This window comes from Halichondria panicea, chromosome 10 (assembly GCF_963675165.1).
Source record: "Halichondria panicea chromosome 10, odHalPani1.1, whole genome shotgun sequence".
In the NCBI taxonomy this organism is placed as follows: domain Eukaryota; kingdom Metazoa; phylum Porifera; class Demospongiae; order Suberitida; family Halichondriidae; genus Halichondria; species Halichondria panicea.
The window spans coordinates 3753204-3777243 of record NC_087386.1 but is presented as its reverse complement, the minus strand read 5'-3'; the positions used below and the strand labels follow the sequence as shown (position 1 = coordinate 3777243).

Below are 24040 nucleotides of genomic sequence, written 5' to 3'. Positions count from 1 at the left end.
GTGATTTCACACTGGGCATGCGTACATATCAGGGGGGTGGATCTCGGATTGGAGGGGCGTTACTAACTCTCAAGTTCAAAGCAAGCTTAGTTTGTTATTCAAAGTTGAATCTGTGGCAAGGAAAGGTGAGATGTTTAACTCATGTAGATAACCCAATTCTCGCATTTATTGTAAAAATTTGCAGCACTGATATACTAACTTTTTATTATTATCTTGCTTAGCAGATTTGTATCATGACAACGAAAAAATCTCCTCTCTGTCATTATTACAACCAAATGCTGAGACTACAGGCTACATCTTCAAATTTTACTAATCAAAGACATTCACACACTAACATCAAGAATCTGATTAAGTACATAGCACTAGCAATAGCCCTATGTCTTCTAGGCTCATCGCCCCTCGGCTGTAATTCACAATGCACAGAAACAACAGGATGTTTTCCTCCAGTAGGCAACCTTGCAATAGGCAGAACAGTTACCACAGAATCAACATGCACAATGGGCTCAGAGTATTGCATATTCCTTCAGCCAGATGATGACTGTCTCACCTGTTCACCTAACACGACAAACGATCCAACGAACATCAACGACAACGACGAGTCAACAGTATGGGTATCACAAATAGGTCCATCGTCAGCTCCATCTGTCCTGCAGTTTGATTTCGAGTCTGAGTTCCTCTTTGAGAGCACATCAATTGTATTTGACTCTGTGAGGCCGCGGGCTATGGTGCTAGAGTATTCCAGAGATGAGGGTGCAACATGGGAAGTATATCGCTACTACTCCACGCGCTGTGTGGAAACATTTGGACTAAATGATATGTTTGTGGATGAAGATACTGTGTTTGATACACTGGACCCCATTTGTACGAGCATTGAATCGCTTTTTTTCCCTTTTACTGGAGGAACAGTGAGTTGAATCATAATAGATATAATTATGTTGTGATGTTAGTATTATAGCCATGGGAATTTTTTCATGCATGTTATCTTTACAAACGCTCATGGGCATTGCCCAAATTAGATCTACCTCGTTCTTAGTTGCATTCCTTATTCAAACAATATGGCAGCAACTATAATAATATATATTCATGAATCGTGAATATTATTCACTGCATGTGTGTGTTCCAGATATTACTCGGACGTACCACCCAAGATACTTAAAACCAATATTCACAAAATTAATAAGCTATTGTGCGATGTATTAATACCATGATAATGATGATGATATAATTATTTTTCTAGGTGAAATTCTCCACCTCTCAGCATCTGTCTCCCAACATTAGCGAGACTACAGCTACACGCTACAGAACCTTAACTAATATCAGGATTCAGCTCCTAGGGTACTTCGAAGAGCTAGAGCTCAATGGAAACAGATTTGTGTATTTTTCAATATCTGAGTGGTATGTGAAGGGACAGTGCATGTGCCATGGTCACTCTGGTGTCTGTGTGCCTCAGCCTGGTGAAGAGTCGGTTGACAGTAAAGTAAGAAAGAATCATCTTATATTCAATATGAGTTAATTGCTTTACTGCAGGTTTACAGTGGGTGTGACTGTGAGCACAATACAGCAGGGAATAAATGTGAAATGTGTGCGACAGGTTTCAACAACAGACCCTGGAGAGCAGGCACAGCAACAAATACCAACCCATGTCAAGGTATTGCATGATTCTAGTTCACCAATAGTTATTACTGATGCAATTTTAGTGTAACACACTGTTCGTTGTACTGTACAGGATGCATATGCAATGAGCACGCAGAAGATTGCCAGTTTATTGCAGCTCGCTCAACATCAGAATGCATTAACTGCTCTGATAACACAGCAGGAGACAACTGTCAGGCATGCCAGCCAGGTTACTTCCAAGACTTGGCTCTGCTGCTGAATGATCCTGTAATTTGTAGAAGTGAGTAATGTTTAATGTAATAATTGCATGGGTGAGGACATGTGCGCTTAATCATAGCTTGACAAAGGCGTGGCCCGTCTACGACTATCTACTATCTGTATTGTATGGTGAAGCAGCGTAGCTAGCTATAGCTGTGGCTTAAGCCCTCTATTTCGTTGTCAAGAAGGCATGCACTAGTCTAAAGCCTCTCATCTACCCTACTGCAAAATGTAGTAGATGAGAGCCTCTTCTGGCTTCAGACTAGTGTGCAAGAATTCTCGACAACGCAATAGAGGGCATAAGCCACAGCTTCACAGGAAACAAAGTATTTGATTAGTTTACGGCATAATTTTACTAACGTTTACTAACGTAGAACGAATTCCCTCGATTCTGAGGAACTCAGTTGCGCATGTGCACTATCACTCATACAATAGATACCAGGCTGTATTTAATCGGCCTGGATTTGAGGCGAAGTGTAGACTTGCAGCTCTGTCGTGGTGCCACTGTCCCCCGTACGTTACACTATGCATAATTTCAGAGGCAGTTCCCCTGAACTTGTCAAAACAACAGTGACAATGCATACCAGATGTCTCTATAACTTCGCTGTGACTTTCAGGAGCGATGAATTGCATCCATTAGCTGGATACGTATACGTATAGCTATAATAGCTGCTTTCATTTATACTGCAATCAAGGACTTACTTGTTTTTTCTTTTGACTCTGAACACTATCGGCAGTAACAATACTATCTTCCATCACCAATAGAGTAGCTAGATTTTAAACTACACGTTTGTGAATGTGTGTAATGTTGTTGAAAGGCAGACAGTTTTTGGTTTATGTGGACTACATTTGGCAGATTAATTTGGCAGCAGATCGATTTTGGCATGTGTCAAGTACATTTAGCTGTTGAATAATGGTCAGTTTGTTTGTTCGTTTCCAGACTGTGAGTGCAGTGCGCAGGGTGCAGTGAATGACGTATGTGACTCTCAAGGCCAATGTTCCTGCAAGAGCAATGTAGACTCTGACTCTTTGAAGTGCACACAGTGTCTAGATGGATATTGGAACTTGACGCAGAACAATGACAATGGATGTGAAAGTGAGTATGTGGATATGATTTGTACTACTTTGTTTCGGTGAGCACAGAGGGTGGATTAACAAGTTAACATTTTCCATAGTTTGTGATTGTGTGGTAGAGGGCACAGTAATATCCGGTGATCTTCCTTTGTGTGACAAACTAACTGGAGATTGTATGTGTACTGAAAGCGCACAAGGGAGACAATGTAATCAATGCAAGGTAAGTTTTTTAAGTGACTGAGTTGAAAATGACTGAGTTGGCTATGCACATGCATGATGCATAACTTATTTGTTGACAGGCTGGTTTCTATGACCTCTCATCCGGTTGTCTTCCATGTAATTGCAATCTTGGAGGCTCCGAAATTCCTGTTTGTGACCAGAATTCTCCTGTAGCCCAATGTCCTTGCAAACCCAATGTTGAATCCATCTTGTGCAATACTCCCCTGCCAGGATACTTTTTTAAGCCACTTGACAGCATTGTGTTTGAGGCTGAAGAAGCTACCTTCCCAGATGTGAGTAGTTGTGTGATAAATGTGGTAAACAATCATACTAATAAATTATAATTTTTAGCAAACCAGCACTTTCTTTCCACTTGATGGTGATGCGTTACCATTCACTGGAAGAGGTTTTACCCGACCAGCAGTTTTTAGCGACATCAGCTTCCAACTTTATGTGCCTGAACGTACTCAGTATGAGGTCATCATTAGATATCAGGTACAACCTATACAAAAGCACAAAAATATGCATGTTTAGCTGCATCATGGTAACTTTGTGTATACTGGTATCAATCATTTATGTAGACAATGGAAACAGTTGAGGGCCTCACTGTGACACTCTACAGTAAAAATGGTGTCACACTTGATCTGGACTGTGACGAAACGTCTACCCCTACAAATGTGACAAGGTTTCAAGTAGCAGCTCTTCAGTCCAATGAGTTATTCTACAGAGCCTTCTCTGTATGTCTAGACAGTTCCGTTGAGTATCAGCTATTGCTTGAGTATACAACTTTTTTTCCAGTGGAATGGCTGTTTGATTCAGTAAGTTCACCTCGTCCTGCATGCTATTACACATACAATGTAATCATCCATCTCTATACATACAGATTGTCCTTCTGCCTGAATTTAGTGAGATCAGTGCATACTACCAATCCCGCTCACCTGAAGATCAAGTCAATATCATTGAACAATGCCTTCCTCGTGCTATAACTACTCAGTTAGATCCTCTCTGTGAGGAACCATCATTCTCCCTCTCAACAGAATTTTTCGGACAAGTTTTCCGTACGTTGTGGATTATGATTATCTGTTTGGACTTTAGAATGCATTTTTATGTACTTCAGAATGTGACTGTGATCCAGTGGGGACCATAAACAACATAACTTGCCTTGCATTTGGGGGGTCCTGTGCTGCTTGCCATCCTGGAGTGACTGGTGCCAGATGTGACAACTGTATGAATGGGTGGTTCAATTTCACGGCCGGTGGTTGTCAAGGTGAGATCATATGCATGCATGCTACGAATTGTATACATGTAATGTAACGTTGAAATGTTCTTGCACTATGTAGAGTGTGGTTGTGATGGTCAAGGTGCCTCAAGCCCTGTGTGCAATCAGGTCTCTGGCCAGTGTGACTGTTTCCCTGGTGCCACCACCAGAACATGTGGTGAATGCCTTCCTGGATTTTTTAACCTCACTTCCAGTGGATGTAGCCCATGCCAATGTTCTGATTTTGCTCTCTCTCAGCAGTGTGATAGCACTGGGCAGTGCTTATGCCCTGATGGGGTAGAAGGTCTCAAATGCAATGTTTGCCTTTCTGAATTTTATAACATTTCAACCGAAGGATGCCTACAGTGTCAGTGTGATCCACTTGGTAGTGAGTCGACACAATGTGATGTAGCGACTGGCCAGTGTGTGTGTACTGGAAATTCTGTGGGCTTGAACTGTAATGAATGCACAGATGGTTCTTTTTTGACGAAAGGGGTGATTCTAGATAGATGTGTTCAGTGTGTATGTACCGGCAAAACCGATGAGTGTGTGGTGAATGAGATAAACTTTATACTTGGCTCGATTCAAACTGATTTCACTACTCTTTGTGCGACTGCACCAACTGAGTGTGCAAGTGGTTGGAGACTCCTGACTGAAAATGGGCAACCAGCAGCTCCATTTGGACCAAGGTTAGTAAAAAACAATAATTATTTTGTGGTTCATGATTCAAACCCTGTATTATCAATCTGCAGTGATGCATCTGGACTAGGATACATTCTGCTGTTGAATGACCAGCCTATGATATTTGCTCCTGACAGCTTCCTTGTGAATAGACTGGGATCTTATGGCCAAATGTTTAACATGGTGGTTAGAGTAGAAGATGGACTACTCGGACCTGGAACATTGCTTATCAATTCTACTATTATCAGGTATGAACCATACGCGTATACGCAAGGCACAATTGCTGCCGCAACGTTTTAATTGTTAACTGAAAATCTATTGAGCATTTTGTCTTGTCTTACTTATCATAATTACATAAAATTAATAGTATGATAGTATTAATACGTAGTACATGTATGTGTTCAGGATGGTTGGTGGTGTCACTGGAGAGGTTGTTGTGGGCGTGTTTCCACCACCTACCATACAAGATGATACTTTTAGTCGACTACTCTATTATTCGGTAAGTGTCTTAGTATAATTAATTTAATTAATTTTTATCTGAATAGTGCAGTACGTGCGGCTTATTATTACGTTTTCACTGTAACAAAATAATTATTCTACAGATTCCAATCATGGAAGAATATTGGCATGTAGGAAGTAGAGATGGACCTAACCCAAATCAATTGCAGTTCTTAGCTATTTTGGCTGATGTTGGACAACTTAGTACCAGTGCAGGCTTTACAGAGGTAAACACTATAATTGTACATAATTATACTATAGTGTGGTCATGAGTCCTATTTCTTTGTAGGATCTTATTGAGTTTGTCCACGTTGTCAATGTATCGCTGATCTCCACATTCTCAACTACTGAGCTGGCAGTAGCTGATGTTGTGGTAAACACTCGATCTTACCCAGTGGAAGAATGCCTCTGCCCTGATGGATTCTCTGGTTCATCTTGCCAAAATTGTGATAATGGATATTTTAGGCCCTCAGGGGATATAAGGGATACATGTGTGAGGTGTGAATGCAATAATCAATCCCTGAATTGTGACATGTTCGGTGTGTGTCTCAACTGTACCGGAAATTCTGAAGGGAGTAATTGTGAACAATGTGTCAGTGGTTACTACGGAGATCCGACGAAGGGAATCCCCTGCAGCAGATGCTCCTGTCCCCTGGTGGATAATAGCTTTAGCGTAACTTGTTTCTTGGACATTGATAATCAACAGACTTGTGACGCCTGCCAGCTGGGGTACATAGGGAGAACATGTGAGATGTGTGGGGACGGCTACTTTGGAAATCCGCTGGTAAGAATTGACATACATTGCATAGTCATTTCATAACGATACTGTTTATCTAGGTTGGATTCTGTAATGATTGCCAGTGCAATGGTAATGTGGATCTAGCCCTTGGGCCTGTTTGCGATACCACCACTGGTCGCTGTATGAATTGTCAAAACAACACTACGGGCTTCAACTGCGGAATTTGTAGATCTGGATACTTTGGTGATCCCACACTACAAGGACAATCATGCCAAGGTGGAGTGTGACAATTTGTGACAATTTCATAACTCCTAGTGAGAATTGGTCGATTGTACATGTATATAGACTATAGCCTAAAGTACTGCTTGTACTTAATTAAAATGATTTTTTTCAGTTTGCCCATGTGATCCACGAGGAACAACGGGTGACTGTGATTCGTTGTTTGGAAAATGTTTCTGTGAACCTAATGTGATCGGTCAGCTGTGTGATCAGTGTGCCGATGGCTATTGGGGTCTCTCACAAGGGCTGGGCTGTATACCCTGTAACTGCTGCAACAACGGCTCTGTCAATGCTACATGCAACAAGGTTCGGTTTTTTTGGAAAGCTGTGTACAATTATTATGTCGTAATGTCTTTTAAAATGTTAGGACTCTGGGGCCTGTGATTGCCTGCCCAATGTTGGAAGTTTTGATGATGATGAAAAATGCTGCACCTGCTCACCTGGCTATTATAATTTCACTTCCTCAGCTGGTTGTGAGGGTACGTTTCTTATTACAGAATGCTGTACACATACTTATGTATGCCCTAATGCAGAATGCAACTGCAGTACACTAGCCACGTCCAATGAGTGTGACTTGGTTACCGGTCGCTGTCAGTGTGTAGATGGAGCTATTGGATTAAAGTGCAATGATTGTGCTTTTGGCTTTACTGGTGAGTGTGGCAATCAATATAATAAATATTATTATGTGACATACGTATACACCGCATGCACCAGTAAATTGATCATTTACTAGAAATCCTGAACCCATTCTAAATTCTCACTATACTGTGTGCAAAGTGGATATAGCAAGTAGTGGTATAGATTATGGAAGTAATATAGTGGAACCTCCGACTACGAATAAGGGACACTAACAGTGCTACCATGCAGTCACACAGCATTTTTATAAAAGCCTCAATGCAAATAAAGGATGACTTCTCACAAATGACAAAATAAGCCCCAAAACGATCATTTAAATTTAGATGGTGCACTACATCGATGCTCTAACCAATTATGGTGACATCTCTACACTGCGTGATATAACTTTTTTTACATGCACAGGTCAAGTTCCTGACTGTATACGTTGTCACGAGTGCTACTTTCAGTGGTACGACAACATAACTGATATGGCCAACAGAATATTGGACCTTCGTGTTCGAGTAGACTCATTCGTAACAATCTACTACAATGGTCATACTCTGAGTACTATTCAAACAGAACTTGGCACACTCACAAGTGTCCTGGAGAATGCGAATACCACCATCAACTCTATGACACTGGAAGAAAGTGATGTTGCAAGACTGGAGGCATCCCTTGCACAGGTACAATTATACTTACAATGTGTAAACACTTCTAAAAAAAACATGTAGCATATAACTTCAGCTATATTCAATTACTCAGGTCAATGAGACTCTAAATAGGTATACGATGGATATCATCGACATCCAGACAGCCCTCAATATGAGCGAGATTAATCTAGATAGAGCAAATGAATTTGATGGTACTGTCAACATGTCTGATGTTACTGAGCTACAAGAGCTCATTCATGACTATAACGCTTCAATACATTTAATCATTGCTACGGCCAATGATTCGTTTGATATGCTTGTCACCGTTCGAGGGGAAATTGTCATCACATGGGAGGATCTGAAGAACTTTGAGATTATAGTTCAACAACTTGTGCTTAATGTGAATGTGTTGGAGCTAGAAGCAGAAAATATTGAAGCAGACTTGATGGAGGTACAAACAACGTACAATCTTTTACGAATGAACTTGACGCACCTAGACACTCGAGCAAATCAACTTATTAACAAGCTAACTAGTTTATCCATAACAGTAAATGCTGTAACATTTGACCTTCGGTCTAAGAATGATAGGGTTTCATCTTTAGCTACTCACGTTGAGATGAAATTGGATCAGATAAACCTTAGCCTAGTCCTCAGTAGCCAGCTCAATCGGACTGTGAGAAGTGCATTCAGTGCAGTGATGGATGCTAACGAGAAAGCCCGGGAGCTATTGGTACGTATACTTGTTTGTCAGCAACTACTGTACACTAAGTCTCATACTTGCACATAATTATATAATGTCGTGACTGTGTATGTGTGAGCATAAACAATTCTTTGTACACATAATACGTACAGGTACAAACTGAGAGTGGCATAGACCAAGCAAATTCCACGCTCAGCAGTATTCTCAGCTCCATTCAGACTGTTAGTGATATCTTTGCCACGCTAGCAATGTCCAAAAACACAAGCAGAGGTGTTCTGTCTGTACGTGGCTTCCCATTGGAGCAGGCTCAACAGTTGGCTGAGTTGATCGATGGAACCATCCTTCCTGATGAATTTGTTCAAGAAATAATAAAAAATGCATCAAACAGCCACAAAACTGCTGTCGAGGCTCTGACCATCGCTGAGAATGCACTGTAAGTTATGCCGGAAAGTTGTAAACTATAATTATCTGTAGTGTATATAAAAATAGTTTCCCCCACCTATATATACTATTTTATTGTTCATATAAATAATTATTTTTCATATTTACAGTGTGTATGTATCATTCTCTAGCAGGTACTTCGTACTATAATAACTAGGGGTACACATGGTGCAATCCTCGCTCAGCATAAAATGTTGCTTGGCTTATGACGTAATTTAGTCGTGCTTGGCTTATGACGTAATTTTCTTTTGTTGCGTAATGATCGGCACGTAAGAAAGCTAGGTTTGTGTATTCAATAAAGACAGTGTAGAACCTTTTTGTGAGATCCGAGTGGGCCAGAGAGTCTTGTGTTGATGTACACCACATATTGTGAGAAGAGTAGGGTAGAGAAGTAGCTAGATCTAGCTAGCTACTGAGTTTAGAACGAAACCGCTTGACTGGAGACCAACTGGAGCTAGATCTAGTTTAAATCGACCAACCATCACCACCACTACCACTACCACCGTTGATCTCGATTTGACCTAGCACGATTATAGCCTCGCTTCGCTCGGAATAATAACGTAATAAAAATTCCCACTTAGTCGTATGATTATACAGTCACACGATTAATATATTCAAGATTCCCCATGCATGTATCTGGCAATCGTGTATTTTCAGATCTGCAATTTCGGACACCTTAACTATTGTGAGCAACTTGAGGACTGATCTTTACTGTTCACGAGAGCAACAACTGCAAGTTGCACGCAATCTGACTCAACTTTGGGAAAATATAAATGTGAAAGGAAGTGACCTACAACAGGTTTGTTGATCTGAGTTGCATATCACAGCTAGGCCTTATAGCATGTGAACACAATTTCATAACTGTGCTATACCGACTGTATTATAAATTTGCCACGATTTACAACAGGTGAATGAACAGTCGGATAGCTTGTCAACAATCATTGAAGAAATTGACCAAACACGTATTACCACTGCATTATCCATTGAAAGTGCTGAACAATTGATATCTGACGGCCATATAGAGCTAAGTGACTTATCTGAACAAGTTCAGTTAATTGCTGACGATACAGCAATACACATCCAGGTTAGATAGGGTAGTGTTATTCGTTTATCATGCAACTAATTACTACATCTATATAGGGAGTGGATGATGCCGCGGAAACTTACACCCAAGATTTACTTAGCGAAATCGCAACTGCTCACAACAGTGCGTCTAATTCCCTAACTACAGTACAATCTCTCTACAAGCAAGCACAGAACAGCAGCACAGCTGCCATGAATGTTCCACTGCAACAGATACAAGGTACAAGCTCCATACAGAAAAACTTACGCTATATATATCTATATTGCAATAATTATAACTATGCTGTATATTCGTTTCCTCCATAACAGATCTGCTCCAAATGTATGTGAGTGAATCAATCGAACTGAGTAGCCTTAGTGACAGGGTTAATGCACTTCAATTACGACTAGCTACCCTGACCTCATCCATTACAAGTGGAGCTAATAGGCTGAACAACTGTTACAAGACCCCGTGATAGATGTACATTTATATTTACATTCCATTATTATTATTGTAAGCATCATTTGTATCACTTCATGCATGTTCAACAGCGTGACATGTTATAGATCTCTACTTCACATAACTATACAACTATAGCTTTTTGTGTTATTATGGCATTACATGTACAGTATAATATGCTGGTTGGAATTGAAGTGAATATTAACGTTTGTTCGCGCCCGGTCGCTAAAATGCGCATGGGGGATAATAACTATACTTCTAAATGTCCATTCGCCATCTACATAATTAATCCGGCTACCCTTGGGACAGTGCAGCTTGGCCGGAATAGCGAGGTGGCCACATTTCAGAAAATAGCCGCAGCCAAAAACGACCTTACCTCGAAATTAAATATTAGTTACGCTCGGGATACTAAATCAGTGCCTTTGGGCTTCTAAATCCCATAGACACCTCCAAAACAGTGTCTAGATACTAGTGCTAGTGTGCAAACCTTGATAACAATACAATTACTTGACAACGAGATACTAGGTATACTAAGTAAATTTAAGTATACTAATTTTATCTGCCAAATCACACCCAAAACATCATATCCGGCCGTATATAATTACATTGAAAACATCGCATAATTATTACAATACAAACATAGTTTGGGGCAGCCAGTACCGGCCAGTATACAGAATAGTGAGTGGCAGCATCCCAGGGCAAGTTGTGCAGCAAATGTCGATCTATATATCAGGAGTGCATGAATATTCATGCACTCCTGTATATACATGTAGCAATCAGTGCCAAACCAAATGGCGGTATATCGAGGTGGCTGGTACTTCAGAGAGCCGGAATAGCGAGAGTTTACTGTACAAACGTTTTAATAAGTATAGTGTTCTTACTTCTCAACCAGAAAACAGCAAACATAAAAAGGTTGCAGAATAAAAAGTACTTTTAATTCTATAATTGAGACAAAAGTGGGAACTAACATAGCTATGACAAGATACTCATAGAGCATTCACCCTGTGCATTGAGCTTCATTGCACGCACACAGCGGCAAAATGGATACAATAATTGTAACGACCTTATATTACGTATTACTAGAATGTTTTGCGAGCATCAAACATAATTATGTGAACTTTGCGAGGGTTGATCAATTCGCAAAACTAAATATTACTTGTAAATACACACGATCCTTGCCAAAACGCAACTGTTAAATCGCAAAGTTTCTGCTGATTTGCAAAGGTTTTTCACCAGCAAAATATTCTAGTAATACGGTAACATAATACTACGGGGAATGATCGTGAATCTACAAAGCAACAATTAGATCGATTAGAAAACACTGGTATTTGTCGCCTTCGAAGATCGCCTAGCCTATTATTTTTCAACCACTGTCTCATTAGCAGTTAAAACAGTCGATGAAAGATCTAGTTTGCTCAAACAGCTCATTTTGTGTCCACACACACACAAAAATTACTCTACCCCTGCTGTGGCTGAACAATGCAGCTTCGCAGTCCTTTGTTCACTCTCGATCTACTGATCTACATGTAGAAGCCTTTATTACTAGACACTCTTACTTGCACTTCATTTATCTTTAAGCAACTGTATCAGTCCAGACACAGACACGCACACTACTGTATACCTTGCTTGCGCATGCGCACACTGAGGCATAATAAGTGAACCCGAGAAAACAATTCAGAATTTTTAGTTACAAATCACACCCAAAATCTTAGTAGATGAAGATGTACATCTACATTGTCAGGTGTATATTATAGTCATAATTAACAGTACAACCAATCACTACTGTTATAAGCCTACAGATTTACTGAGTTTGACACTGCACACCTCGCCCACCTCTGGGTCCTCCATCAGGAGAGTCAAATGCCTATATCAAACAAGTGTAAGATACAATACTTCTACAAACACATTTTTTTTTAATACGACTGTTTTCATTGAATGTTTATATAGCAACACAAAAACTTACTGCATGCCTTTTCCTTCTTTCATGGTCAGGGTCCATTTGTACTAGCTCAACCTGTATTCACAAACGTCCTGCGAATTACCACAGTGCACATGTATTGTACAACCAATATACATGTAATTATACACGAGACTATAATACTATGTATTGCCAATATTAATGATTTGATTATTAATTTTGGTTTTGTGTACATTATATGTATATATAGTTATACTGTTACTGTACTCTACCGAGATTACGCCCACCATAATTGCATGCTACAATGCAGCTACAGGTGGGATGGCTTAATTTCGAAACAGTAAGTTTGCTTCTAAATTAGCCCACTCATTAACTAGTCTTTTCTGTCTGCATCTGAGGCCTGCCAGCTCTTGCTTGACGGCACTAAAACTAAAGGGTGACGGCAGAAACACGAAACCTGCTCTCCAACAAGATGGCTAAGCCTCCAGGGGCGTGGTTTAGATACATTTTAGTCAAGAAGAGCCTGCATTGGTGTTGCAACTCCAATAAGGGATGTCGAATGGCCAACGCTTGGATCAAGGAGGTCTTGAGCATCTGTAGAAGTCGACGTGTTGCTCAACTAGTTCTTTGACAGCTGCAAAATCCGGCATAGAGCAGTCTTGGTTTTTTTGCAGCCTGCATCGTGGATTGAATTGTTGCTAGGTAGAGGTCCTTTTTTATAGTGCTGTGATCAGGTCAGATATACCACACCTACTCGGAGGATATGCACCCATATATCTATCCTCCGCTACCATGGTTACATACCCCTCGGAGTAACCATGGTAGCGGAGGATATATGGGTGCATATCCTCTGAGTAGGTATAGTATATAATTTTATATCCTATACAAATAGGAGTAAGTATTGGTATATATTTAGCTATATTCAGAGCTAACCAGCTTAAACAATAAACTGCTAAACTTGTTTTCACAACTGCTCACTGACAAATGCATCACTTCCCTGTGGGCGTATTCTCGAGGCAAATTAGCCATGCAGGATCAACTTTTTTAACATGCATTTTTATATCATTGTTCTAGTGCTGCCATGCCTCAGAACAATTTAGTTGATGTAATTTCAAATCAAACACCTGGTGGGCGTAAATTTGAGACAATAGTTATACAACCGTTTTTCGAAAATAAGCCCATCCCACACTGATAGCTGCTGTGTAGCATGTAAGGTGGGCGTAATATCGGAAGAATACAGTAAATACGTAAACATTGCTAAAAGGCTACACCTGTTTAATCCTGGTTGATACCTCGATAGAGGTGCCAAAGGCAATGAAGGTGCAGTACCAGCAGACTACTACTAAATACACACTGTTAGTTACAATTTATATTACAACACCATAATTATACATGCATGCAAGAGAATATGGTGAAAAAGATTGAGATTTGATCGACTATGATTGTTGCTAAAAAGAATGTCGAAAGTTGAAAGTCCATAATTATTAATGGCTACATTGTTCATAACAGTATAATCAAGAGTGTATAATGGAGAGAGCAAGCGACGAATAAACAGTGGGGCTTTGCAGCTCTTTTCTCACTCTCACAGCTCCAATAGCTAGCGTGCAGAGCTAACTACATGTACCAAGTGTAATAGCTAACTGATTTTGCTACACAAGAGAGAGGCAACAGCCCTCAAAGTAAGTAAAACTAGAGAGAACGAAGATTATTTTGTAAATCCACAAATTGCAATCCGAGAAAACGTGACTAGATCGAATCCTATACAAACTCTTATTTGCACTTAATTTCTACACTCACTACCGTATACCTCGCTGCGCATGCGCACCCAAGGTAATACTAGGAGAATACTGGAAGCATTGTGTGGGGCGAGTCTAGCCATAGCGAAGAGAAGTTGTAGTGAGCAGTAATCACTTTCGACATGCTGTTTCCTAAAGGTCTAATTCTCTCTTTCTTCAATTCGAACTGACAGACGAGCTTCAATCTGTCATTAGCTTCTACTTGTTGTCAAACTTCCCTTAGGCTTAGCCTTACCAGCAGATATTGTCTTTGATATGGCGTAGGAAACGCCATTGCCTCATTTCCTTGCTCATACATGTAATAGTACAAATGATTGTTAGAAAATGCAGTGATTGTCATGCTAAAAAGCTTGAACTGACCGTGAGACAGACACACACACACACACAAACACACGGATGTAAAAAGACAGACAGACAGACAGACAGATATCCGGTCGCTGAGTTCTCTCTGCAGTACTCGCTACTAGGGACGAGCCTCAGGGCTCGCCCCAATCGTACAATCTTAAGCATGCAGTTATAACACTGGAGTTGGCATCGAATTAAGTTTTCCAACTGTTTCGTAAGTGCATGCAATACTGTCTTTTGTAAAGTGCAATGGCTAGTAGCAATTAATGGTATGGTAAAGTTGAACGGCTTTTACAAGGCTGAGCTAATTACACCTGTAGAGCAGTTTTTGTTAGAGCTTACGCTAACACACAGAGTGAATTGCAAACCTCCTCATATTCGATGTTTTCGTCCATTGGCTCCTGCTCTGGAGCAGGAAGGAGTGCTGCCAGCTTACCCAGGTTTGAAGTTGACAGGAATCTATCGGATGGGAACTTTACCTGAAAAGTTAGAAGATGGATTAGCAGGTCTGCCAAGAAATTCCTTAGTGGTGGCTATGTATACGTACACGTACCAGTCAAGTTGGTGGCTAAATGGATTTGAGTGGAGGCTGGGCCCACTACTCACATGGACGAGTCCGTTTACGTATACATAGTTATGCTAAATACAAAGTCGCAAGATAAGATTATGGCCAACTTACTTTGAACTGAATAAAAAGCCTGCCTTTGTCAAAAGGATTTCGGTGTTGAGGCATGCCTTCATTTAGCACCACCTTAGAGTCATCTGTACAAAGAACAAGTTAGCCTCATCAACACGCCAAAAAACGATTCAATAGGCGAGGTTAAAAATCGCAGAATTTCAGAGTGAACAAATCTTTATGGTGTAGATTTACATGTACGTATGGGTACACGTACCTGTACATCTACTGCATAAAAAAGTTACTGTGCTCATCAGCACAGTAACTTTTTTATGAGTTACTATGACGTATGGATCTATTTATAGATTCATACGTCATAATTATGGCAACTTTAACGTTGGAGTTTGATTGAGCACTAACGAAAGCAATGATTTGTGTGAAGCAAAAAGGCCTGGGTATCATCATCACTGACATGCTCCAGACAGAAGGAATTACATGACATTTTTGAGTGGTTCTTGGGACTGCTACCATTACGGAGTTGGACATTATTCTGTTTTTGGTAGCTACATGTATGTCTGGAGAGGCCTGAAAAGAAGTTATCATGACAACTACCTTTGATAAGGGCATCTGCACACTAACTAGCAGACCCATTGCAATGCTGAACCTCCCTAAAAGATCTTCTTGAGAGTCTTACACTGTGCAGTTCTTTGTATACCTTCCCTGTACATGTATATGGTTGCAGTGCACACTCCGCAAAGAACCCAGTTATACTTGACCACACAGACTAATGTATACTGTATAGAAATTTTTCGCTATTGGGCTTTAGAGCTCTCAGCAGAAATTTTTGTGTATTCTAATATTCGCGGTTCAATGCCAGGAAACCACATCTACCAATAGCTTTGTGGTGCGTGGGAGTTTAATCCCAGTTTTAATTTTTTCGTCTTCTGCCTGCCCTCGAAAAACGTGAAATGTTGCTGCTGTATGGATTAAAATCGATCCGTCTTCTTCAGGTACAAATGAGCTTCGATTATTCGAGTACCTGATGTCCCCAGCTCATCCGGATGGCGGAAATATTAATGAGCCACGCCCACCGAAGACCTTTGCATGCAAAACCAGCAAATGCTGTCTAGAGCTCTTACTTATCTTAGCAAGCGTTTAATGCTATCAACAATGCCATAACTTTCCAACGACGTGGGCACCTAAAGTGCATGTGTTAGTGGGTGTCTGCTATTTATCAAAATCACTTTTTCAATCTCAGCCTGGTGACGTGGCTAAAGAAAAGTCAGCAAACTCAAACAAGAATATACATGTGCCTGCAGTATAATTATGATAAGTACGTACCATGTTTGATTACATCTCCCGGATGTGATGTAATGACCAGACTTCGTTTATCGAGGGTGGTGATTACTTTGCTGAAACCACAGAGAGCCTCAGACAACTCTATTTCCTAAAACCAGACACCAAATACATAATTATTACATTTACGGATTTATACAACTGTTAAAACATTTACTATGACTTGTACATGTACATACATGCAATTACTGTCATATATAAATTTCCCTACACAAAAAGGTGACATAAGGCGTGTGGGCTTGTACAAGTCGTTTAAATTTTTGGAAGACTTAATTACAAAAAAAAATCGCCAGTATATTAGGCAACAGAGTAACAAACCATATTGATGAGGAGATCTGTGCCTTTCCTTTTGAAGATCCTGTGCTCCATTTCATCCAGCACAATAATGATGTCACCTGTTTCATGATCAGGCTCCTGTGGATATTAAAATAATACATCACAAATAACTACCGAGTAGAAATTTCCCCACTTGATTGCTCTCGCCTCTGAAAGTGATTTTCTGTCCATCTTTCATTCCTTTGTCAATATGCACCTCCAAGATTTTTCTATCACGAGCAACTTTATTTCCATTGCATGTTTGACATCTATCTTTGTCTGTATAATTATATGTATGTACATGTACATGCAAGTACCAACACTACAGGTGTACGCACACAGGTGTGTACATAAAACAGAAACAATACCATTCATAGTTTCTCCTCTGCCTCCACATAGGTCACAGCGAGACTGGAATTGTTGAACCATGGATGGGCCGATTCGGTGGACAGATATCTGGTTTACAAGTGAGTATATTGCCATAATTGATTGCACACACGACTGACTGTATTCTAGGGCGAGTTTATGAAACATTATACGAACCATAATAAATACTCTCTGCATGTACATGTATTATGTTGATATGTAATGCACATGCGCGCTCAATACCACGTGTAAGAGAATCCATTTGAACACCAGATCCTGGCAGAATCAATTTTCTTTTTTGTTAAGGTCCTGGTAAGCCACAAACTAACCCTTTCTGATAACTCTCTTTAGACTGCTTGTTATAGATACTACTTTCTGTGATTGAATTCTGCTTATCTCACAGACTACTGACTATGGCGTTGACAAAGGTTTGCTCCCACTGTTTGGCTACAGCCATTTAAATCAGTATGCACTATTAACTGTGGACACCCCTTTCTTGTGAAACAATTAAAGCACATTGTTATTTCTTCTATAACACTCTAATACTTTTGAGCGAAAGCAAAAACATGGCGAGAGGCATTAGCAAGTGCACGCTTGCAACACTCGTTATACAGGTACACGTAGTTATATACACATGACTACACATATGAATGATGGGAGGGGCAGTCGAGTGCTCTCTATGCTAACTACAGTAGAACCTCGCTAATTCGAACTCCTTTAAATTAGTCCGAAATCTCGCAAATCCGGACAAAATAGCATAGAATGGACTACAATAACTGCGCATGCGCACTCTAGCCTGCTTTGCTGAATTGTATTAATAAAGTGCTCAATACCTCGCTCAATACAATGGCCACTGCAAAGAAAACGAAGAGAGCTCACAAGACTCACTGTATTGGAGAGAAAGTTGAGATTCTAGCTAGCAGTTTCCCTTCTGGCCAGTAGTATCATGTACACAAGTGTCTTTGTTAGTGATATTCATAATCACTTAATGGGATCCGTTAATCCGGAAATTTGATGGGGTCTGGTCCAGCTCTATTCGAATTAGCGAGGTTCTACTGTATCACTACGCACTCCACTGTAACCTCCCACAAACACACCCCTCTGTTAGCTTAATTGCCATCAAATGTTAGGTTGTGCAAAAGGGAACATGTATAATTATAATCATGTGTGTTCTTGATATAATACATGTACATTGTATGTATAGTCACAATTTTTTACCTGAACTCCACTTCCTCCACACTGGCCACATTTCTTTACAGAGCCCTAACATTGACAGATGTGGAAGATTCAGAGCATAAAGCACACACACAGAATGTACATGTACGGCAAGATACCTTTTTCCCTCCTATTCCATTGCAAGATCCACACAATATGTTTCTTTGAACTGCCAACTTGCTGGTCTTTCCATTGTATAGATCATCCAACGATACCTAAACAAATCGCCAGGTGAAAAATTAGTATTTTATGCCGGCAATAATTACACAAGTGAGTCTGTCACAATGTCACGCACATTTCCGACAAGGCTTGTGATGAATTAATTATGCTACAATGTAACTGATACTCATGCCATGTAAATCGAGTGTCAAAAGTACGCCCAGTTACATGTACAATGAAAATGCAACCAGTTTCTAAGCTCCAATTCTTCCTTGCCGAGTTACATATAATATGACTGTTAAATACAGTACTGTATTATGGCCATGACTCACTCTGAGAGGATGGACCATATCTTTGGTTCGCTTTTCGCCCCTACGTCGACCTCCGCTACCACCAAAGAACATGTCAAAGATGTCCATGGGGTTGTGCATATCCCCTGCCCCTTCCTTCAGCCCCTCCTCACCATGCTCGTCATACACTTTTCTCTTCTTCTCGTCACTCAGAATCTCATATGCGGCTGCAATCTCCTTAAACTGCACACATGTACACACAACGTAAACCAGGCACAACAACTAACTACACCACGCATGTGTGTAACCTGTACATTTGAGGAGCAAGTTTAAAGAACGTGCTGTATATGCACGTTAGATTATGTTCAAACTTAAGAGTGCGATCTAAATTTCTACTGGCTAACAATAAATTATAATTATTATTCGCACCTTCTCCTCATTTTCAGGTCCTGGATTCTTGTCTGGATGATACTTCAATGCCATTTTCCGATATGCCTTTTTAAGCTGGGCATCTGTAGCACTTGGGTCAACCCCAAGAATGTCTATAGAAGAGAAAAACAGTACATCTACACAAAACATGTATGTTCAGCACAAAATTTGGTTTGATATAGTGCTCCATACAATTCTATCAGAGTGATATAGTGGTAAATTATTTTCAGGAAGATGTGTGATCGCAAAAGAAAGTGGCAGATATTCGAGGCCACTCCAAATTACTCACTTATTTCCGCCCACATGTAGAGAGTACCGTATAGCGCGAAATTTTCGAGGCACTTATATTTCGTGGATTGGCCTCTAAAAGCCATTTCGTTGCACAATGTTCGCGGAATGACTGCTTACCGGAAGCCACGCCTTTAAATCTTGCACGTTATAGCAGGTAAAGAACGATTTTCGTGGACTTAATTTTCGTGTAGGATTGCTAACCCACGAAATCCACGAAAATTAAGCCCCTCGAAAATTTCGCGCTATACGGTATTTCTTTCTAAATAGTGGCATATGCAATCCAACAAAGTAGTCTGAAATACGTAGTTTACCAGAGGGAGCTCAGTAGCTAATAACGTGGAGCACGCTTTCGCTGGCCTCTAATCAGAAGGAGGTCTTATGCACCTATCAATGTGTTGCCTCACTACCCGCCCCCCCCCTCCCCGGGGGAATTTAACTCTAATTTGACTTGAAATAATTTTATTGGCTCCATACTGGGGGATTTGACCTGGCCTTGCGTAGTAAAGACGGCTTTTACAATGGGGCTCAAAAACTCCTGTGTTGACCGGGAGGAATTGGGGGATTTGAACAAAGAATCCCCCCATTAGGGGGAATTTGACTGGGGTATGGTCATATCCTCCATTTTAGCCAGACCCCTCCGGGGAGGGGGGGCAACACATTGATAGGTTGCATTGGGCTTAAGATTGATAGCATCGTTCTGCGCTAGTCTTAACTTGTAAGGGAAGGGGGAAATAAGAGTGTGATGAATGGTGGCATATGCTCCCTTACAAGACCCCTGCTATAATTATACATGTACATTATACATGATACTACATGTATGTGAAGCAGGTCAAGTCACATGTGTGTGTGCTGAATTGCGGATACACTCACCATACAACTTTGTTTCCTTCACCATGATAACACCTACAGGGTGCAGTAAGGCATCAATTAGAGAAACGTAAGTTTTTTCACTCACCTAGCTTAGCTTACGTACACACCGAGAGAAGTTTTATATCAACCGTAGAGTAAAATTACCCTCTGAAAATTACCATGTGTAGTTTATCAAGCCACGCCTAAAAAGGTCACATGATAATTCTTGTTTTGATATGTAGCCGCGGCCGCTGCAAAAAGTTGTCAGTGATAAAATCAGTACATGAATGCTCATACACCACTGCACTCCCTGAGCTGATGAGTTCGAGTGCAGTGCAGTGGGACTCAACTACTCTGGACTCAACTGATTTCTGCTAAGGTACACATTTTATATACTTGTATGTACCATAGGAACAGAATAACTGACTGGTGTGTGCCTGCTCTGGAACCGTCTAAATTTCTTCTAATAGGGCGTTTTCGAGCATATAAATTGAGCAAGCGCCATTTTGGTGTACAGCTGCACACGCTCTATTACAGCGGAAGTGCCAAGTCCAAAGTCCAACATTTCAATTTTAATAGCGCCAATTTGTTGCTGTTACTTTATGGTAACGATCCTGTGCGTGTGCGCAGCAGGGGTACCGTCTTTCTTCTAATTGCAGCACCACTTCAATAGAAGAACCATGCAAAAGTCAGTTATTTTATTGTGGTGCGGTGCTAGGACGTACTAGTTAGTACGACCATAAAACCAACGATAGATAGAATGTACTACTTTGAGTGCAAATAATTTATAGCTAAATCACACGAGTCTGACACGACATAGTCACATGACCAGCCAAAAGGATGTGTACTTTGATAGTGGACATGGTTTGGTGTGTATCTTTCAAAAAATACATGACATTGTATATTATTGTTTTTAGTGTAATTCTGTTAGAGTGTTTAATAAGTATTCTGTGTGTGCCTGCATTCAGGATAGGATCACTGCCAACATGCATCTGAGCCTTGTTTCTTACAACAAATCTAATCTCTACTTATAGCTACTAGCCTGCAACAAATTCACTGAGTTTTATGCTCTAAACTTGTCTTTTTATGGCGCTTACTTGCCACCAGCTGAATGTCGTCATTGAAATGCATTTTTATTCTTTCATGCCTTCAATCAAATATAGCAGCCACATATGAGCTTAACCGACCTCCTCTAGCCATTTGATGTCTTATAATTGAAACTTTGAACGGCTATATATATTCGAGGCAACCAGGTCACTGTAATGCTAATATTTAGTTCTTTTTGATTCTTTTATCGTTTCAAATGTAGACCATTAATTTACAGATTGGAATTGTTTTGGTGCTGTAATTAGAACAAAGACGGTAGAGTGATTGGTGTGTGAGTGTGTGTGCCAGTGGACTTGATTCAAACAGTTTCCATGGACTGCTAATTATGCAGTATAGGCTACTTATCAGGGGCGTAGCTATAAATAGGTTTCGGAAGGAAGAAGTGCCACATCGATGCCAACATATAGTAGACCACACCCCTTAATTAGGCCATACTGTAAAACCTGCATGCACAGAGGCATTTTGCAAATTAGCACCTTGCCTACTAGAATACCGGTAGCGTTTGGGGTTTAACAATAAGATGGGAGAGACCTCTCCTAAGAAAGACATACGGTGGCCCTGAGGTACACACCTACTCCATTTTTCATTTGCGGTTCATTTCGCAGTTCAACTACGCTTCTGTAGTTCACTTTTCAGTTCACTTTGCAGTTCACTTTTTAGTTCACTTTGCAGTTCACTTTGCAGTTGCAGTTTGCTTCTGCAGTTCAGTTTTTCAGTTCTATTCTGCAGTTCACTTTTACAGTTGCAGTTTAGTTGCTGTATCACAATAATCACGTGACATCACATGTGCTTTAATAAGAAACACCTGGAAACTAGGAGAACAGTCTAGCATGCAAGCTAGCTTAGCCATGAGCTCTAGCCTAGAATTAGAAGCTAGCTGCATGTGTTTGTCTTGCCTTCCCATCCAAAATGTTCTGTTGTATAGCTAGTCCCTTAACCCTGATCCAATCTTCAATTTCTTGGCAGCTAGCTTCTAATTCTAGGCTAGAACTCTTCAATCTATGCTTGCATGCTAGACTGTTCTCCTCCTAGTTTCCAGGTGTTTCTTATTAAAGCACATGTGATGTCACGTGATTATTGTGATACAGCAACTGAACTGCAGAAGCGAACTGTAAAAGTGAACTGCAGAAGCAAACTGCAAAAGTGAACTGCAAAGTGAACTGAAAAGTGAAATGCAGAAGCGTAGTTGAATACTGCGAAATGAACCGCAAATGAAAAATGGAGTAGGTGTGTACCTCAGGGCCACCGTAAAGACAGCTGATCCATGAGGGTACGTATATAGGAATGGTCGTCGTTATAGTCGGAGTATTATTTATGTAGAACTGTAGGAGTATGGTGTACTGAACAGACTATCAGCCTGTTAAAAAATTTATAGTTTTTACTGTTTGGCTTCATACTATCCGAACTGTTATAATGACTACTAACTCCAAGGGGTATTATGTATAATTATATGTGCCACCAACAATGTTTTTACCAACCATCATTACTCATCCTCCTTAATTTCAGCAGGTTACATTGATGTGACACAACTCCCCAGTCAAAACCGTAACGTCTTTGTCTGATAGTGGACTACAGATGGATATTGATTCTAATCAAAGCAAGCATCCTGCAATGTACGCTTCTATTTCTGAGCTCACACTACAAAACAATAAGCATACTTCAGATTCTGGAAGCAATAGCACCAAGATGGTACGAGTGATTGGTAAACTGGCTTCATATGACGTTTCATCTAGCAGGCTACTAATACAAGACTGCACCCTTCCTTCCAACACTCTACTATTGGATACATCAAGAATTGAACCGTTTACTCATAGAGAAAATGCCTTGTGTCTTTTTATTGGTGAATTAGATAGAGAAAACATTGAAACAGTAGTGTTGAAAGTATTATTGTATAGGTGTGTTAACCAGTTAAGTATAGAGACATATAATAAGGCCCATTCCATTAGAATGGGGAGTATACATTAGTGATGAATCCATTAACCGCCATGACACTGACACATTAATTTTTTGCAAAAATTATGAATTATATAAATTATTATGAATTATATAATTCTGTGATTGAAAATACTAATTCAGTACATGCTATAGCTAGTCTTCGATCATCTATTAATGCATCATTCAGCCACTTACTGGCTATACAGTGCATCCAGCTTAGAGAGTAGCTAGATTACCACACATTTGTGAGTAGCATGTAAACATCTTTGGATTGGTAAGAAATGGTGCTGATACCATTTTGTAGGTGAATGACCAAGCTACAACATACCCAAAAATGTTTCCATGGAAACATAAGGTGGTGGGTTTGTGGTGATTAATAGAACAACAGCAAATCTTTATAGTGGGTAATCGGTTAGAGTACGAAATAACAGTAATCTTGTACAGGTAAGGTCCTAGACTTCATCACATTATTGTTCAGTTTCCTGACCATATCTTTTATGGGTCT

General features: G+C 40.2%; 2 protein-coding genes and 1 long non-coding RNA gene across 4 annotated transcripts; 2 read left to right on the top strand and 1 right to left on the bottom strand.

Moving 5' to 3' along the window:
- Window positions 1-2: 2 nt before the first annotated feature.
- Window positions 3-10742, top strand: LOC135342335 (laminin subunit beta-1-like). Of its 2 annotated transcripts, none has more exons than XM_064539040.1 (28): window positions 3-125; window positions 225-905; window positions 1238-1477; window positions 1528-1648; window positions 1727-1894; window positions 2813-2968; window positions 3048-3166; window positions 3246-3458; window positions 3517-3660; window positions 3747-3983; window positions 4049-4223; window positions 4283-4432; window positions 4506-5112; window positions 5176-5352; window positions 5510-5603; window positions 5707-5829; window positions 5892-6386; window positions 6440-6617; window positions 6736-6926; window positions 6988-7099; window positions 7154-7270; window positions 7659-7918; window positions 7998-8615; window positions 8738-9018; window positions 9684-9825; window positions 9934-10110; window positions 10167-10329; window positions 10419-10742. In XM_064539040.1, exons 1-28 carry the CDS (start codon window positions 18-20, stop codon window positions 10562-10564), a joined length of 6393 nt encoding a protein of 2130 aa, XP_064395110.1. In that variant the 5' UTR covers window positions 3-17; the 3' UTR covers window positions 10565-10742. The 2 variants fall into 2 exon arrangements, with proteins under 2 accessions (XP_064395110.1, XP_064395109.1); XM_064539039.1 differs by having other exon boundaries at window positions 20-125; window positions 222-905.
- A 1458-nt stretch (window positions 10743-12200) lies between these two features.
- On the bottom strand, window positions 12201-20724 carry LOC135342339 (dnaJ homolog subfamily A member 1-like). The gene is made up of 14 exons (XM_064539050.1): window positions 20600-20724; window positions 20515-20547; window positions 19354-19466; window positions 18967-19167; window positions 18595-18690; window positions 18479-18523; window positions 17263-17350; window positions 17049-17173; window positions 16898-16993; window positions 16565-16670; window positions 15287-15369; window positions 14976-15086; window positions 12512-12562; window positions 12201-12412 (listed from the first exon to the last, which is right to left on the bottom strand). The coding sequence occupies exons 2-14, from the start codon at window positions 20537-20539 to the stop codon at window positions 12350-12352; spliced, it is 1203 nt and encodes a 400-aa protein (XP_064395120.1). The 5' UTR covers window positions 20540-20547; window positions 20600-20724; the 3' UTR covers window positions 12201-12349.
- A 9-nt stretch (window positions 20725-20733) lies between these two features.
- LOC135342347 (uncharacterized) lies at window positions 20734-23667 on the top strand. The gene is made up of 2 exons (XR_010396844.1): window positions 20734-20872; window positions 23107-23667. It is a non-coding gene; the product is annotated as an uncharacterized LOC135342347 (long non-coding RNA).
- Window positions 23668-24040: the final 373 nt, after the last annotated feature.

What these genes read in the sequence shown, in the direction of transcription:
- LOC135342339 (XM_064539050.1), bottom strand. Translation starts at nt 20,539, where the DNA reads ATGGTGAAGGAAACAAAGTTGTATG. An exon ending in CAGAGGAGAAACTATGAATG is followed by an intron (nt 17,174 to 17,262) that starts GTATTGTTTCTG and finishes ATAATTATACAG; the next exon opens with ACAAAGATAGATGTCAAACA. An exon ending in GGGAGATGTAATCAAACATG is followed by an intron (nt 15,370 to 16,564) that starts GTACGTACTTAT and finishes TTCTTTGTACAG; the next exon opens with ATGACTCTAAGGTGGTGCTA.
- LOC135342335 (XM_064539040.1), top strand. Translation starts at nt 18, where the DNA reads ATGCGTACATATCAGGGGGGTGGATCTCGGATTGGAGGGGCGTTACTA. An exon ending in TCCCTTTTACTGGAGGAACA is followed by an intron (nt 906 to 1,237) that starts GTGAGTTGAATC and finishes TTATTTTTCTAG; the next exon opens with GTGAAATTCTCCACCTCTCA. An exon ending in ACAAGGACAATCATGCCAAG is followed by an intron (nt 6,618 to 6,735) that starts GTGGAGTGTGAC and finishes GATTTTTTTCAG; the next exon opens with TTTGCCCATGTGATCCACGA.